The sequence below is a fragment of the Doryrhamphus excisus genome, chromosome 2 (assembly GCF_030265055.1).
Source record: "Doryrhamphus excisus isolate RoL2022-K1 chromosome 2, RoL_Dexc_1.0, whole genome shotgun sequence".
Taxonomy (NCBI): Eukaryota; Metazoa; Chordata; class Actinopteri; order Syngnathiformes; family Syngnathidae; genus Doryrhamphus; species Doryrhamphus excisus.
Window position 1 is genome coordinate 2,925,664 of NC_080467.1, and position 14,008 is coordinate 2,939,671.

Genomic DNA, 14,008 nt, shown 5'->3' on the forward strand with positions numbered 1-14,008 from the left:
AGTTTGACATTTTACACCTCCTTCACTTCGGTGCAAACAAAAATAACACAATAAGTCACACATGTGGAACACACAGGTGTAATGACCAGGGATCCTAATTCCAAGTAGTCTAAGATAGGACTTGGCTCCAAGCACCACAGTCTTTGGCCTTTTTATTCACCCTGTGTGTGTGTGTGTTTACTGGCACTTAGCAGCAGAGGGGCGTGGCAGGGAGCGACAACGGGAGCCCACAACCACCTTGGAGGTGCCCAAGCGCCAGAGGACAACCTCACATCATATACGTTCTCGCTCAGTCTCCCCGCACCGTGAGGAGCAAGGATGCATTCGGTCTCGGCCAGCCAATGTCCCTGCACAGAGGTGAGGGCTTGGACTAGAAGGTAACGTATTGCTGCATGCAAAGAGGCGATAATGATGTTTGACATTAATAAAAGCATCACACTAATTAGTCAGTCACTCACTGACCTGCACGTCGACATACAAAGGTGGGGTGAAACATTCACAGGCTGACTAAGGCTGACAACTGCATGGTTTCCTTTCAGAGAAGCCCACATTATTATGTTATTAAATACCTGCAGAACACGGGGTTGGCCTCTAAGGATACTCATGTGTGAGCCTGTTTGCGACATTAGAGAAGGATTCTCAGATGTGACAGTTTATTGCATTGGGTAATGCGGTAAACCAAAGTTTCTGTCACGTCTCAACCAAAGTAGGCAGCCAAACACCCGCTTCCTCTCGAGTCACAACTCAGCCAGGATGCATTCATAGAATGTCACATTTTATATGCTTATATGCTAGGACTACGTTAAAAAGCCATAGCATTTCAGTATGTGGAATCAAATTATGGAATGGATTGAGTAAGGAAGTCAAACAATGCACAACGATGAGCCAATTCAAGAAACAATACAAGCAGTTGATGTTTGCTAAATACAAGGATGAAGAGTCTTGAACCAGTCATGATGTGCTATATATATCACTATATTGACACGCACTATGGTACCCATTATGGCATTGGATGCTCATATCACCTCGTACTTACACAAAAATAAATAAAAAAATAATACAAAAAATTTCAAATTAAAAATAAAAACATAAAAATAAATCAAAAATTTAAAAAAAAACTTTTACTGCATTTTTATGCTTGAAAATGCTGCATTATGGCGTAAATATGAAGATTTTTATGACTAATAATAGGCCGTAATCAAACACAAAACAGCATGATTCATTAATCAATATATACCGTATTTTCCGGACTATAAGTCACACTTTTTTTCATAGGTTGGCTGTTCCTGCGACTTATACTCCAGAGCAACTTGTAAATGAAAACTGTTCATAAATAAACATAAATTGGACGCTTTTTCTGTTCATGTTTATTTTTTGTGTAGCTGAATAAGCATTGTGTTAGCATATCTTACTCCTATTCAGCCTGTTCTCTATTCTTTTATTGTTAGAACTTGCCTTCCAAGAGGACGTAATGTTTTGTAGTTAGGTCAAGTAGTTTGGAAAAGAAATTACTTGCAAAAAATGCGACTTATACTCCAGTGCGACTTATGTATGTTTTTTTCTGCCTAATTATGCATTTTTGGCTTTGTGCGACTTATAGTCCAGAAAATACGGTATATTAACCATTATGAACTGTTCAGGTCATCATTTTGCTCTTACGTGGAAATACCAAGGTCAACTATCTTATTAGTGTTGCATTTGTGCTTTGACAAAGTGCTGTTTAAAACACTACTATTCAGACATGTTTCCATCAAGCATACAGAGTACATATCAGTTCAATATTTATGAAAGGAAAAAGCTATAATAGATGATAGATTGAGACAGAGGACGATTGTTGGACGCTAACAAACAGGCCATCTACTGATGAAATGGCCAACTACTCTAAAACTCGTTGTCCTGACAGTTCTGCTTTTACATCCGGAGCCAAATGAACTCGATCAAGAATTGCCAGCCATACTGCTACAACACGACTGTGACATACCGTAAGTCCTTTAAGTCTTTATTTTGAACTTGTCTTCCTTTGTCAGGAGTCTAGACGAGGAGCTTTCACACTCCATGCGTTCCCGCTCTCCCACCCGCTACTACGACTCTGCTAGAAGTCACCACAAGGATGAGGAGTACCTGGATGACAGGTATGCCATCTTAGTCTTGTCTTATTACATGGAGCCATACTGACTGCTCAACTGCTGGAAAGTGATATCAAATTGATATGTGAGCGTGTGTGTGTGTGTCTTTGAATGTCTGCTGTCACTGTTGGTGAAACTTCAATCTGTCAAATGAAATACTTGTTGTTTCTTTGCGCTTCTGTTTAGAAATGTTGCCTTTTTACGGTTGGCATCTTTGGCTCTTGAACAGGGTTCGGTGGAGTAGTGATTAGCTGTTTTTGAGCGTGTGTTTGTGCACAACATCCTCTCGTTCCAATTCACTCTCTTCACCCTTTGCTCTCCTGTTTTGGGGAACTGTTGTTGATTTTCCTCTTGTCATGCATCACCATGGTTACTACAGCGAAGTCATCATGATTCACCAATCAATGCGAGGCAAAAGTGCTGAATGCATCCGCTCCAGGTAACTCGGCCAATCACATCATACTTATTGTTGTTTGGTTCAATTGTTGTTTAGTTTGTTGGTGTTCAATTGTTGTTCTGGATGTGAACTCCTCAAAACTGTGCATGGATGGTATTTAGTGCCAGTGCCTTGTGATTGAAATTCATATTTTTTAACTATTATGGGCGAAAAATATGTCTTATAGCTGTGAATCTGAAATGGCGGGTTGGGAAAATACTGTATTTTCTGGACTATGTTGCTCTGGAGTATAAGTCCCAGGACCAGCCAAACCATGATAAAAAGTGTGACTTGAAAATGTGGGCTATATTTAAAATATATTCTAAAAATATTTGTAAAAAAAACATACTTCACATATTAGAAAATGGCATTAAAACATTGCATCGTGCCCTGTGATTGGCTGGCGACCAGTCCAAGATGTCAGCTGGGATAGGCTCCAGCACAACGTCAAACTCCTAGGATAAGCATCGTAGAAAATGGATAGATGGCATTAAACATTTGTAGTTTAAAATATTTGTATTTCACAATTTAAAAAAATCAGACTATCAGAAAATTACATTAAATATTATAATGTAGTTTTGTTGATGTTTTACATTAAAGTCTAATATAGTTGCTCTTTTTAATAATTTGCTCTGAAAGGTAATTTAACTAAAAAATACGTCTATAAAAGGGCGTCACAGGGTGGGTCCCAGGATGAGACCAGTTGAGAACCACTGCCTTAAAGTATTCTTAAAATATAAAATAATTTTCAATGCATTATTAATCTAATAGTAACTTTTTTTAATCACACACAATAGTAATGATTACAGATGTCCAGACATCACTTAATGTAACTGCTATTAGTAAAGACCAGATCCTAAGGCCCCCAAACTGGACCCCCTTAAAGCCTTGACTGCCCATTTTATCCATCATTTATAATTATTTAGCATTATTTTCTGCATGTGTGGCTGCACGGCGGAAGACTGGTTAGCGCGCAGGCCACAGGCTAGGAGACCCGAGTTTGATTCCACCCTCGGGCATCTCTGTGTGGAGTTTGCATGTTCTCCCCGTGCATGCGTGGGTTTTCTCCGGGTACTCCGGTTTCCTCCCACATTCCAAAAACATGCTAGGTTAATTAGCGACTCCAAATTGTCCATAGGTATGAATGTGAGTGTGAATGGTTGTTTGTCTATATGTGCCCTGTGATTGGCTGGCCACCAGTCCAGGGTGTACCCCGCCTCTTGTCCGAAGACAGCTGGGATAGGCTCCAGCACGCCCGCAACCCTCGTGAGGATAAGCGGTAGAAAATGAATGAATGAATGTATATTGTATATTGTATTAATATTATTAGATGTCTGTCGCTGATTTATTGAAGTATTTCCTACTGTTAAAATGGGTTGATTTTTTAGCATGTCAGTTTTTGTTGGACATTTTGGAACAAATTAATAACCCAAGGAAGCAAATATAGTGTGACTTTAAAAAAACTTGGTGGTTTTCTCAGGAATACCAACGTTGTATATTTCTCACTGGTCATTACAACTACAGTGGATATAATGACATTCACAAACAAACACTGAAGCAGCAAAGTTACTAAAACAAACATTTGAACCGGACTGTAATAATGCTTTAGCATGCTTATTGTCGGTGTGGTCGTTCCTATTCTCACAGTCAAAAAGGTAAGTTGCACTTTGTGTCTCTAATAACGAGTGGCGGTTCTAGCTATGGGCCACTATGGGCGTTCTCTTGGTGGCACCGCATTGCTCAGCGCTTATTTGCTCATCAGGTCAGGATACGTGTTGGATGGCATCCTCCATTCTGCACACATGAAGTAGATAAAAGTCGACATCTCTGTCAATGTAAACAAGGGCGTAGTTAGAGAGCTGATGACATTCGACTTTGACAAACTTGATGGGCAGTGACCAAAATGTGCAGGACATTGTGACGATTGGACAATGTGCGAGGTTGTACAGAAACTATGGGAATCTGTTGAATTTGCGATCCCGAAATTCAGCATTGATGAAGGGATGCGACCTAGCCGGAAGTAAACAAATAAAATACAGGTTTTTCAGTGTTTGCATATGTTGAACTATCAGGAATTAGTGCTCCGCTTTGTTGTACTGACTGCAGATAGCATCTGAAAGAGGGCGGGGCAGCATAAGCATTGTGGGGTGTGGGAGATGATGGTAAATGTCGAATAAAATCAACAATTGATGTGGCAATAAATTGATTTTTTGTGTTTGGGGGGGGAGGAGGGAATCAAAGGTCTCGCACAGGGCGCCACTGAAGCTAGAACCGCCACTGCTGATGACAATGGTACAAGCATATGTCAAACCACATTGCTTGGGAACAAGTTTTTTTTATTCCTGGCTGAAAAAAAAGGCATCTATTTGGATTTATAACCCCTTAAAGGAATAACATGCAAGCTTAGACTGTGATTTTTGCAAAAGACCATACTGTGGAAATTCATCATTCATCATAGTTGTCTTCTATACCACAAGATACTCCACTGCATAAAATCACTGTTAAACTTGCCACTTTATTTGCCCTGTGGAACTCCGCTGTCTTTTGTCAGCACAACCAATTTCTTTTTTCTTCCCCTGTCTTGCAATCGTGTCCGTTTTGTTGCTTCTGTCTCTGGCGTGCATGTTTAATTTAGGACATCAACTAGGCACTATAAAACACTCCCAACCAAGATGCCACTTTTATTCAACAATGCCCACAACAACATGAAAAGGTAAGAAAAAAAGGGTATGCTTCCAACGAAACCGTGTGTGACGTGTTCATATACATGTTCATATATTCCCAACTGTACATGCTAAAGACATATATAGTACACATCTTCCATCCATCCACATCATTTTTCCTGACATAACATTTTGGGAATCCAACCAGACATTTGTTTGAAGTGTGTTTTGTGTTTGTCCATTGTTCTTCTCTGTGGTTGACCTCTCCCCCCCTGTCTCTCCTCTCCATCCTCCTCCTCCTCCTCCTCCATTGGATGACATGTTGTGCTGTGATGCCCCTAGTGATCTTCAAGCTTCCCTGGACAGGGTTAGGAGTGCTAGCACCAACTGTCTGACTCCAGATAGTCATGCCCCCTCACCTGAGTTGGAAAGGTACCATGCTTTGTATCCCCCCCCCCCCATCCCCTCCTGCAGTGCTGCCGTAATCCTCTTCCTCCCCTGCCTTCAGTGATGCTCCCTTGCCCTTCTCCCCACAATATTTAGCCCCACAATCAACCCTCCCACCCCCCCTCCTCCCAGGCGCTCACTGAACACCTCTTTTCCCTTTCTACCCACGTATAAATTGCATGCATTTAGACTTTAAGCTGTTTGTATTTCTTCTATGATAGGTGACGTTAATCCTGGATCTTTACTAACTTGTCAGCATCTCAGTTGTCTTTCCCCCTCCTTCATCATAACCAGTCTCAATTGTCTGCTTGGTGAGAAGGATTAGTACAACTAGCTGTCCATTTCTGTCCTAAAGACTTAATGTTGCCTGTGTCTTGTATCCATAACTAAATTGCATCACTGACGTCCATGGTCTACAGTATAAAAGAGCTGTTAAATTAAATTAAATTAAATTAAATTATTATTATTTTATTAGATTTTTTAAAAATAATAATTACATGTAATAATTTAATAATGACTTAACCATTTAATATTTTTTAATATGTTTTTAAATTTTAATAATATTAATTCATTTTATTAATAATAATAGTTTGATAATCTGAAAGTGTAATGAAGGGGGCAAGCACTTCTAACTCGCAGCGTTTAAGCAGCATTTTCTGAACAGCATTTGAGTATGATCATAAATCCCAGAAAATGCACTCAAAACATTTTTTTCAGCTTCAATGATGTAGTATCTTTGAACGCAACGTCTCATTGCTCATACCACTGCTCATACCAATACCACGACTTTTCCCATTTAGCTTTCTTTTCATAGAATACTGCAAACATGGGCATATTTTAGACATAGTTGCAAGTGGAGATTAATCATGATTAATGTATTTATTTGCAAACTGTAACATTTGACAGCCCTAATGTAAATATAATACATGGAAGATGATGCACATCATCATTATCATAGGAAATATAACAGTCGATGTCGCCCTCAAGTGGTGGAAATAAAGCACTGCAGTTTTATTTTATTTGTACACTTTACTGTGCTGTCTTATATTTAGCATTACAATTTTCCCCAAAAACATTTTTATTTTATTGAAATGAGTACACAACATTTGAGTAGATAATTTGCTGATTTCCTTATTAATATTCTTGTGACTTTGGTAAACATGATCAGATAAAATATACCAGCATAGTAGACAAGGTACTGCATATTGTGGTGTATGGTGTGTTTTGGAGATTTCCTCCTCAAATTACTGGACATTAGTTAAGTTTTTTTTTTCAATGAAGTTATTTTTCCTTGTGCACAATAGAAAATCATTGTCCCATTCCTTGCCCTGGAGACGTCCTCCCAGTCCCAGGATTTTTATCCAACATGCCTCCCCTGAAGATGACAGGTACCCTTGTGTGGAGCCATGACCTGCACTCTCTTGATTCTGTTCAGTTTGACTTGTGACCTAAACTGTGATGTGCCTACCACAGACATCTGTGTCGAATCCTGATCAAATGGGGTCAATTGAGTTTTTAGGCAAAGCCTGGCAATGAATTTATTACTTTCTTTTTTATTTATGTTTCCATTTTCTAAAGCCGATCCACAACTTCTTCGGTTCGGTTGTTATGTTACAGACACTCCATGGGGGGCCCATAAAAGAAAAATCCCAATGTTTATGTATACAGGGCCCTTGCATAATGGGGTCTGAAAGACGTAATCGGTGATGCTCAACCCGTCCAGCCCCACTTCACTCTTCAAATTTCAGTTAATTTATATTTATATATTAATAAATCATCACTGTTTTGTGGTTGAATATGGCTGGCTAGGCAACTTTTGTTGAAATTAAGCGTTGCTAAGACATATTAAAGACATGATGATATGCACTATTTAACTAGGTGTCAGTAATGTTACATTGATGTGACAATAGCAACCACAGACAAAATGCCGAATATCACAAAATGTCTTTATTATGCATATATATGTGTGGTGTAAATAAAGAAACATCAATTTTAAAAAAAGTGGATATTCTTAGAACTCATTTTGCAACTCCTAATGCGGAAGTACAATTTGCTGAATTTAAGTATGGAAATGTGAATTAAATTTAAGCTACGTAGTGTCTTTGAATGCAACCCCCATTGCTCATAATAACACAGTTGAAGTGGGATTCAAACATTCACACCTTTCTTTTCTTTATCTTTCTGTCAATAAAACAGTAAAAATGACCACACTTAGTTGCAAATGGTGATTAGTCAGGATTAATCAGTTAGAAAACTGTGATAAGCCTGATTAAAAATCAAAGCGCTTGTTATTTATGTCTTAAAAGTCTCAGTTCCTGTTATTATGTAAAGCTATATTGGATAATACAAGTATAAGGGTGGCTATAGGGGTGTTATTTTCATGTTGAGGGCTCTCCTAATATTTAAAAAACGTTTTTAAAACAGGTTTCCTAGCTCTTAACTACAACTATATTCAATTTATAAAAAAGGAATCCTACTTTGCAGAAATTCGCCTATCACGGTCTGGTCTGGAACCACTTAAATGTAAATCACACTCACTCACACGCTCACAGGTTAAGAATAAATATGCTCATTTACTGTAATTGAGTTTATTTTACATATGAAGCTACAGTCAATGAAACTTAATTCCCTGCAAAATTAGCAGTGGACATCTCCTGTAAGGCACCTGTTGCTGCGAACTTAAACAAATAGGAGGAAATTGCAGAATGATGCCCTACTTGGGTATCTATCCGTCACTTAGCTTCCATTGCTGGTACTTTGTGGTTTTGAATATCTTTCACACAGTGAGAGTGACTGGGGCCCACAAAGTGGAATTTGTCCCAATAACAGACAAGTTGTCCACAATTTGTCACTCCCATTGTGTGAGGCTTTTGCTTCCAGGCTTGTTTCTCCTCTCTTTGCTTAGATTTGTAGCGATGGTTTGTGTTGCTGGTTGTCAGTATAGTGTTGACGTTTTGTCTCGCTGGTTTTGTATTGTTTCCTCCCTTGTTGACCTTCAGGCTGTGCTCCTTCTGAACTTGTGGTAGTTTGGACTGCTTTTGGTCCAGAGCTTGCCTTGTTGCTTCTTGCAGTGGGAACAATTCTTATGGGAATTGTAAATGCAGCTTCTATGTGCTTTAAACCCCGTTTCTGACCACCAAGTGCTTAGAACTCTATAGTCATGTGTGTGTGTGTGTGTGTGTGTCGTTCTTAACCTTTTTTGAGTCTGTGGAACTTGAAAAGCAAAAATATTTTGTTCAGGAATCTGCACAAACACACATATTTACTTTTTCATCATAGCCATGACAACATGTCACTTTTTTCTACAGTGTGAAAATGTAAGCTCAATGATACCACAGTATATCCTCCATCTTTGTCCTCCATCTTGCTTTTTTGTACATTCTCATCCAACATCTATCCATCTTTTTTTCTGGTCTGGTCTCCACCGTCATCCTCCAGGCAGCCTCAGACCTTGGATACGCCTGAATGTCAGACACGTGGCAGGAATTTCTCTGACAACAACAGGTAAGGCATGTACTGAACGCTCAGCACATGTCAAATAGCAGCCATGCACCATGCACCATGCACCATGCACCATGCACCATGCACCATGCACCATGCTAAACCAACCCATGTATACTGTATATGCACAGATTGAAAGAAAAAAATGTATGAACTTTTTCTGTGTATATTTTACTTTTTTGGTGTTTATTTAAAAATATATATTTATTTTTTTTTCTCATAATTATGATTTTATTCTACTAATATGTTTTACTTTCTTATCATAATATTATAAGTCAGGGGTATTCAAAGTGTGACGTACGGGACATTTACTTTTGTTTTAATCGGTTGTCAGCACATTCTAAAATTTAAAAAAATTCTAAAGTAAGATGTGTGTGCTGTTTTAATTTGTTTGTTCAATTGTTATTTGAATTTTAGAGCGCAATAAAAAAATAACTGTGGGCCGTAAAGCTGTACTTTGGTCACCCTTGCCATCCATCTTGATTGATCATTACAGTAAACATCCTTTAGTGTGCGACATGTCAAATTTCTTGTTTCCTTATTTGAGTTCTGTGTCATTCATTTGTTTTCTGTTATTTTTGCCTGCTGTCTGTGCACAGCCACAGAGTCATATGTGAGTTTCATCTTAAGGGGCTCCTATGACCTTTCGGTAAAGGGATTCCTCCCTCCATCCCCAGTGATACTTGTTTTATTTATTGTGGATACTACCAGAAATAAGCACACTGCCTTTTACTGGATGTCATTTGTTATTTTTGTGAAACATGTCTGCCCCAAGGCGTGTCATTTAGTTGGTGTGTTTATTGCGTATGTGTTGTGTGAGCAAGTGCTTTATCTGTCTGTGGCACCTGAATGGATGTAATAACAGGGGCTATTTGCTCAGTGTTTCATATGTTGAACTGTTGCGGATAATTTTTCCACTACTGCTTTGCGTTAAATATACTGTATGTTCAATATTCAGGCTGACTTCAAATACAGTAGATCCCCACTTTTCACACAGGTTTCATTCATCAAAATCAGCCAGTCATTGTTATGCCCGTAAAACGTCATTTTTTTCACACACACTGTTTGGAATTATAGTATCCCTTGTTCATCTCGGTTAATTCATTCCACACAAATCTTTTGTGAAGTAGGATTACTTATTTATGAATGGAATTTTTTTCTAAACCTCTTTTTGCGACCTTCTAAATCATCATTAAAGCCCTCTAGAGAGAAAATAACATCCCTATAGTCACCTTTACACTCCTATTACCCAATATAGTAGACATCATGAGAGAAAACAAGGCATAGATAACCTGTTTGCCACCTTCTAAATACACTTGAACATGATTAGAGCTCACTAGACATGAAATAACACCCCTATAGTCACCTTTACACTCCTATTACCCAATATAGTAGACATCATGAGAGAAAACAAGGCGTAGATAACCTTTTTACCACCTTCTAAATACACTTGAACATGATTAGAGCTCACTAGACATGAAATAACACCCCTATAGTCACCTTTACTCTCCTATTACCCAATACAGTAGACAGCATGAGAGAAAATAAGGCATAGATAACCTGTTTACCACCTTCTAAATACACTTGAACATGATTAGAGCTCACTAGACATGAAATAACACCCCTATAGTCACCTTTATACTCCTATTACCCAATATAGTAGACATCATGAGAGAAAACAAGGCATAGATAACCTGTTTACCACCTTCTAAATACACTTGAACATGATTAGAGCCCACAAGACATGAAATAACACCCCTATAGTCACTGTTACACTCCTATTACCCAATATAGTAGACATCATGAGAGAAAACAAGGCGTAGATAACCTTTTTACCACCTTCTAAATACACTTGAACATGATTAGAGCTCACTAGACATGAAATAACACCCCTATAGTCACCTTTACTCTCCTATTACCCAATACAGTAGACAGCATGAGAGAAAATAAGGCATAGATAACCTGTTTACCACCTTCTAAATACACTTGAACATGATTAGAGCTCACTAGACATGAAATAACACCCCTATAGTCACCTTTATACTCCTATTACCCAATATAGTAGACATCATGAGAGAAAACAAGGCATAGATAACCTGTTTACCACCTTCTAAATACACTTGAACATGATTAGAGCCCACAAGACATGAAATAACACCCCTATAGTCACTGTTACACTCCTATTACCCAATATAGTAGACACCATGAGAGAAAACAAGGCATAGATAACCTGTTTACCACCTTCTAAATACACTTGAACATGATTAGAGCCCACTAGACATGAAATAACACCCCTATAGTCACCTTTACACTCCTATTACCCAATATAGTAGACATCATGAGAGAAAACAAGGCATAGATAACCTGTTTACCACCTTCTAAATACACTTGAACATGATTAGAGCTCACTAGACATGAAATAACACCCCTATAGTCACCTTTACACTCCTATTACCCAATATAGTAGACATCATGAGAGAAAACAAGGCGTAGATAACCTGTTTACCACCTTCTAAATACACTTGAACATGATTAGAGCTCACTAGACATGAAATAACACCCCTATAGTCACCTTTACTCTCCTATTACCCAATACAGTAGACAGCATGAGAGAAAATAAGGCATAGATAACCTGTTTACCACCTTCTAAATACACTTGAACATGATTAGAGCTCACTAGACATGAAATAACACCCCCATAGTCACCTTTACACTCCTATTACCCAATATAGTAGACATCATGAGAGAAAACAAGGCATAGATAACCTGTTTGCCACCTTCTAAATACACTTGAACATGATTAGAGCTCACTAGACATGAAATAACACCCCTATAGTCACCTTTATACTCCTATTACCCAATATAGTAGACACAATAAGATCCAGTGTGTGTTAGCTTGGCCTTGAATAATTATATTAGGGGTTATTGTGCCTGTTGTGGGATCACTCAAACCTACAATAAAAGCACTTCTAGTGTGTCATGCCACGGAATTAGTGATTCCCGATTTAGGATGAATTTGAGGTGTTTTGTGCTTTTGGAGATTTTATTGCAATAAATTGTTATTATTACTATTAATTAATATTACTATTTGGACCAAAAATCTGTGAACTTGCAGGGATGCTAAATCAAAATGTACAGGGATCTGCTGTATTTCAGTTTTCACTCACAGGTCCTTGGGAGTGTGTGTGTGTGTGTGTGTGTGTGTGTGAGACAGAGAGAGAGACATGTTTTGTGTATACATACAGAATTGTTTTGTGTGCTTTTTACAATAAATGTAGTTGAAATACAGCTTTACTCCGTGAATATGTTTGATTCAATTGTCTCTCCATATTTTGTCTTCTTCTTACATGATCTCTTGGTCTGTCTGTTCCCTTCTTACGTAATACTAGGGGTCACCATCAAGGTACATCTCTAACCTCAGTGACGTCTTCGTCGGCTCGCAAAGTGAGGCAGCTCCCCCAGCTTCCCCCCAAGAGCAACAGTGTAGAGCAAGGTACATGTTTATTGGTACACGATATACATATGTCTCAGGGTAAAGACTTTTTAGAGTTAAAAAAAGAAAGGTGCTGTATTTTCAGGCTGGAAATGACACAAAAAGAGAAGAGACAGAAGAGAAAAGTTATAGCCTCAACATTCGTTTGCATCAATCAAAAAAGACTGTAATGCTCAGATTGGATTTTTCAGTCATAATAGGAAATGCTGTGTTCGTACATATAAAAACAATTGAGCAGACCATGATGGAAGGATGCAATGGATAGAGTCAACTGCTGATTACATCATAGACGGGCAACAGAGTTTGTTTCCATGTATTAGCAAGCTGCTAACAAGGATTTTTTTGTGATAAAAAAGACATTAAGAACACAATCGGACTCACTAGACCAGAGGTGGGCAAACTTTTTGACTTGCGGGCCGCATTGATATGACAAAATTTACCGGGGGCAGACTATATATTTTACACGCAACAGTCCACCTGGTATTATTGTATCTGTAAAATTGTCATGCAATCTGCTATTATTATTATTTATTTTATATTTATATTTAAATATTTTAAAAATAATAAAATATTATAATAATTACAATAAAATTAAAATAATAATTATTATATTATTATTATGTAAAATATGCAAATATAACAATAATATTATATATAATTAATATAATAATTAGCGTTAATATAATAATTATAATAATCATAATAGTTCTAATAATAATTATTATAATCAAACACTTGGCGGGCCGGATGTGGCCCCCGGGCCGTAGTTTGCCCACCCCTGCACTAGACCTAATCTCGTGTACCGTCTCATCTTGTGGACTCGTGTCTTGTCACGCTCATACTGGCTACTACTCTTCATTCTCTTTGTGGTCCATAAAACATAATTTTTTTTAATGATGTCTTTTTTCCAGCCCTGGTAGCAGAGGAGCGCGTCCGTCAACTCCAGATGAGGGTTCATTCTAACCGGATGTCAGCTGCCAGTACCTCCAGCCAGCAGGACCTGGATAGAGCTCTCAAGAGCAAACGGGAGGTCAGTTTCAAATTCTCCAATCCTGAATGAGGCATGTTTTTATTAAATGAAATTATCAGCCTTATTTATGTCTTAAATTGCTTGTTGTTTCTAATTATGTCTACTATATTGGTTACTGCGAGTACAAAAGTGACTGTAGGGGTGTTATTTAATGTCTAGAGGTCTCTAGAGTAATTTTTTTAATGTATTTAGAAGACTGTTTTTTAGGTTTTCTATGTCACTACAAAAATATTTGGTTTATAAAAAAATGTATATAGATTTATGAGAAATTCACTTATCACGGTTGGGTCTGCAACCAATTAATCGCAATAA

At 38.0% G+C, this 14,008-nt stretch overlaps 1 protein-coding gene across 19 annotated transcripts in view; it reads left to right on the plus strand.

The window, feature by feature from the left end:
* Nucleotides 1-14,008, plus strand: part of LOC131103244 (regulating synaptic membrane exocytosis protein 1-like) — a 68,423-nt gene that overhangs the window by 43,311 nt on the left and 11,104 nt on the right. For 7 of the 19 annotated variants that reach the window (XM_058049354.1, XM_058049379.1, XM_058049395.1 and 4 more), the window contains 9 exons: nt 192-357; nt 2,028-2,132; nt 2,506-2,565; nt 5,198-5,275; nt 5,568-5,657; nt 6,977-7,060; nt 9,111-9,176; nt 12,563-12,666; nt 13,578-13,696. In XM_058049354.1, coding sequence (XP_057905337.1) covers nt 192-357; nt 2,028-2,132; nt 2,506-2,565; nt 5,198-5,275; nt 5,568-5,657; nt 6,977-7,060; nt 9,111-9,176; nt 12,563-12,666; nt 13,578-13,696 — 872 coding nt within the window. Of the gene's footprint in view, nt 1-191; nt 378-2,027; nt 2,133-2,505; nt 2,566-5,197; nt 5,276-5,567; nt 5,658-6,976; nt 7,061-9,110; nt 9,177-12,562; nt 12,667-13,577; nt 13,697-14,008 lie in introns of all 19 variants that reach the window. The other 12 variants (XM_058049362.1, XM_058049387.1, XM_058049410.1 and 9 more) reach the window with 9 other exon arrangements.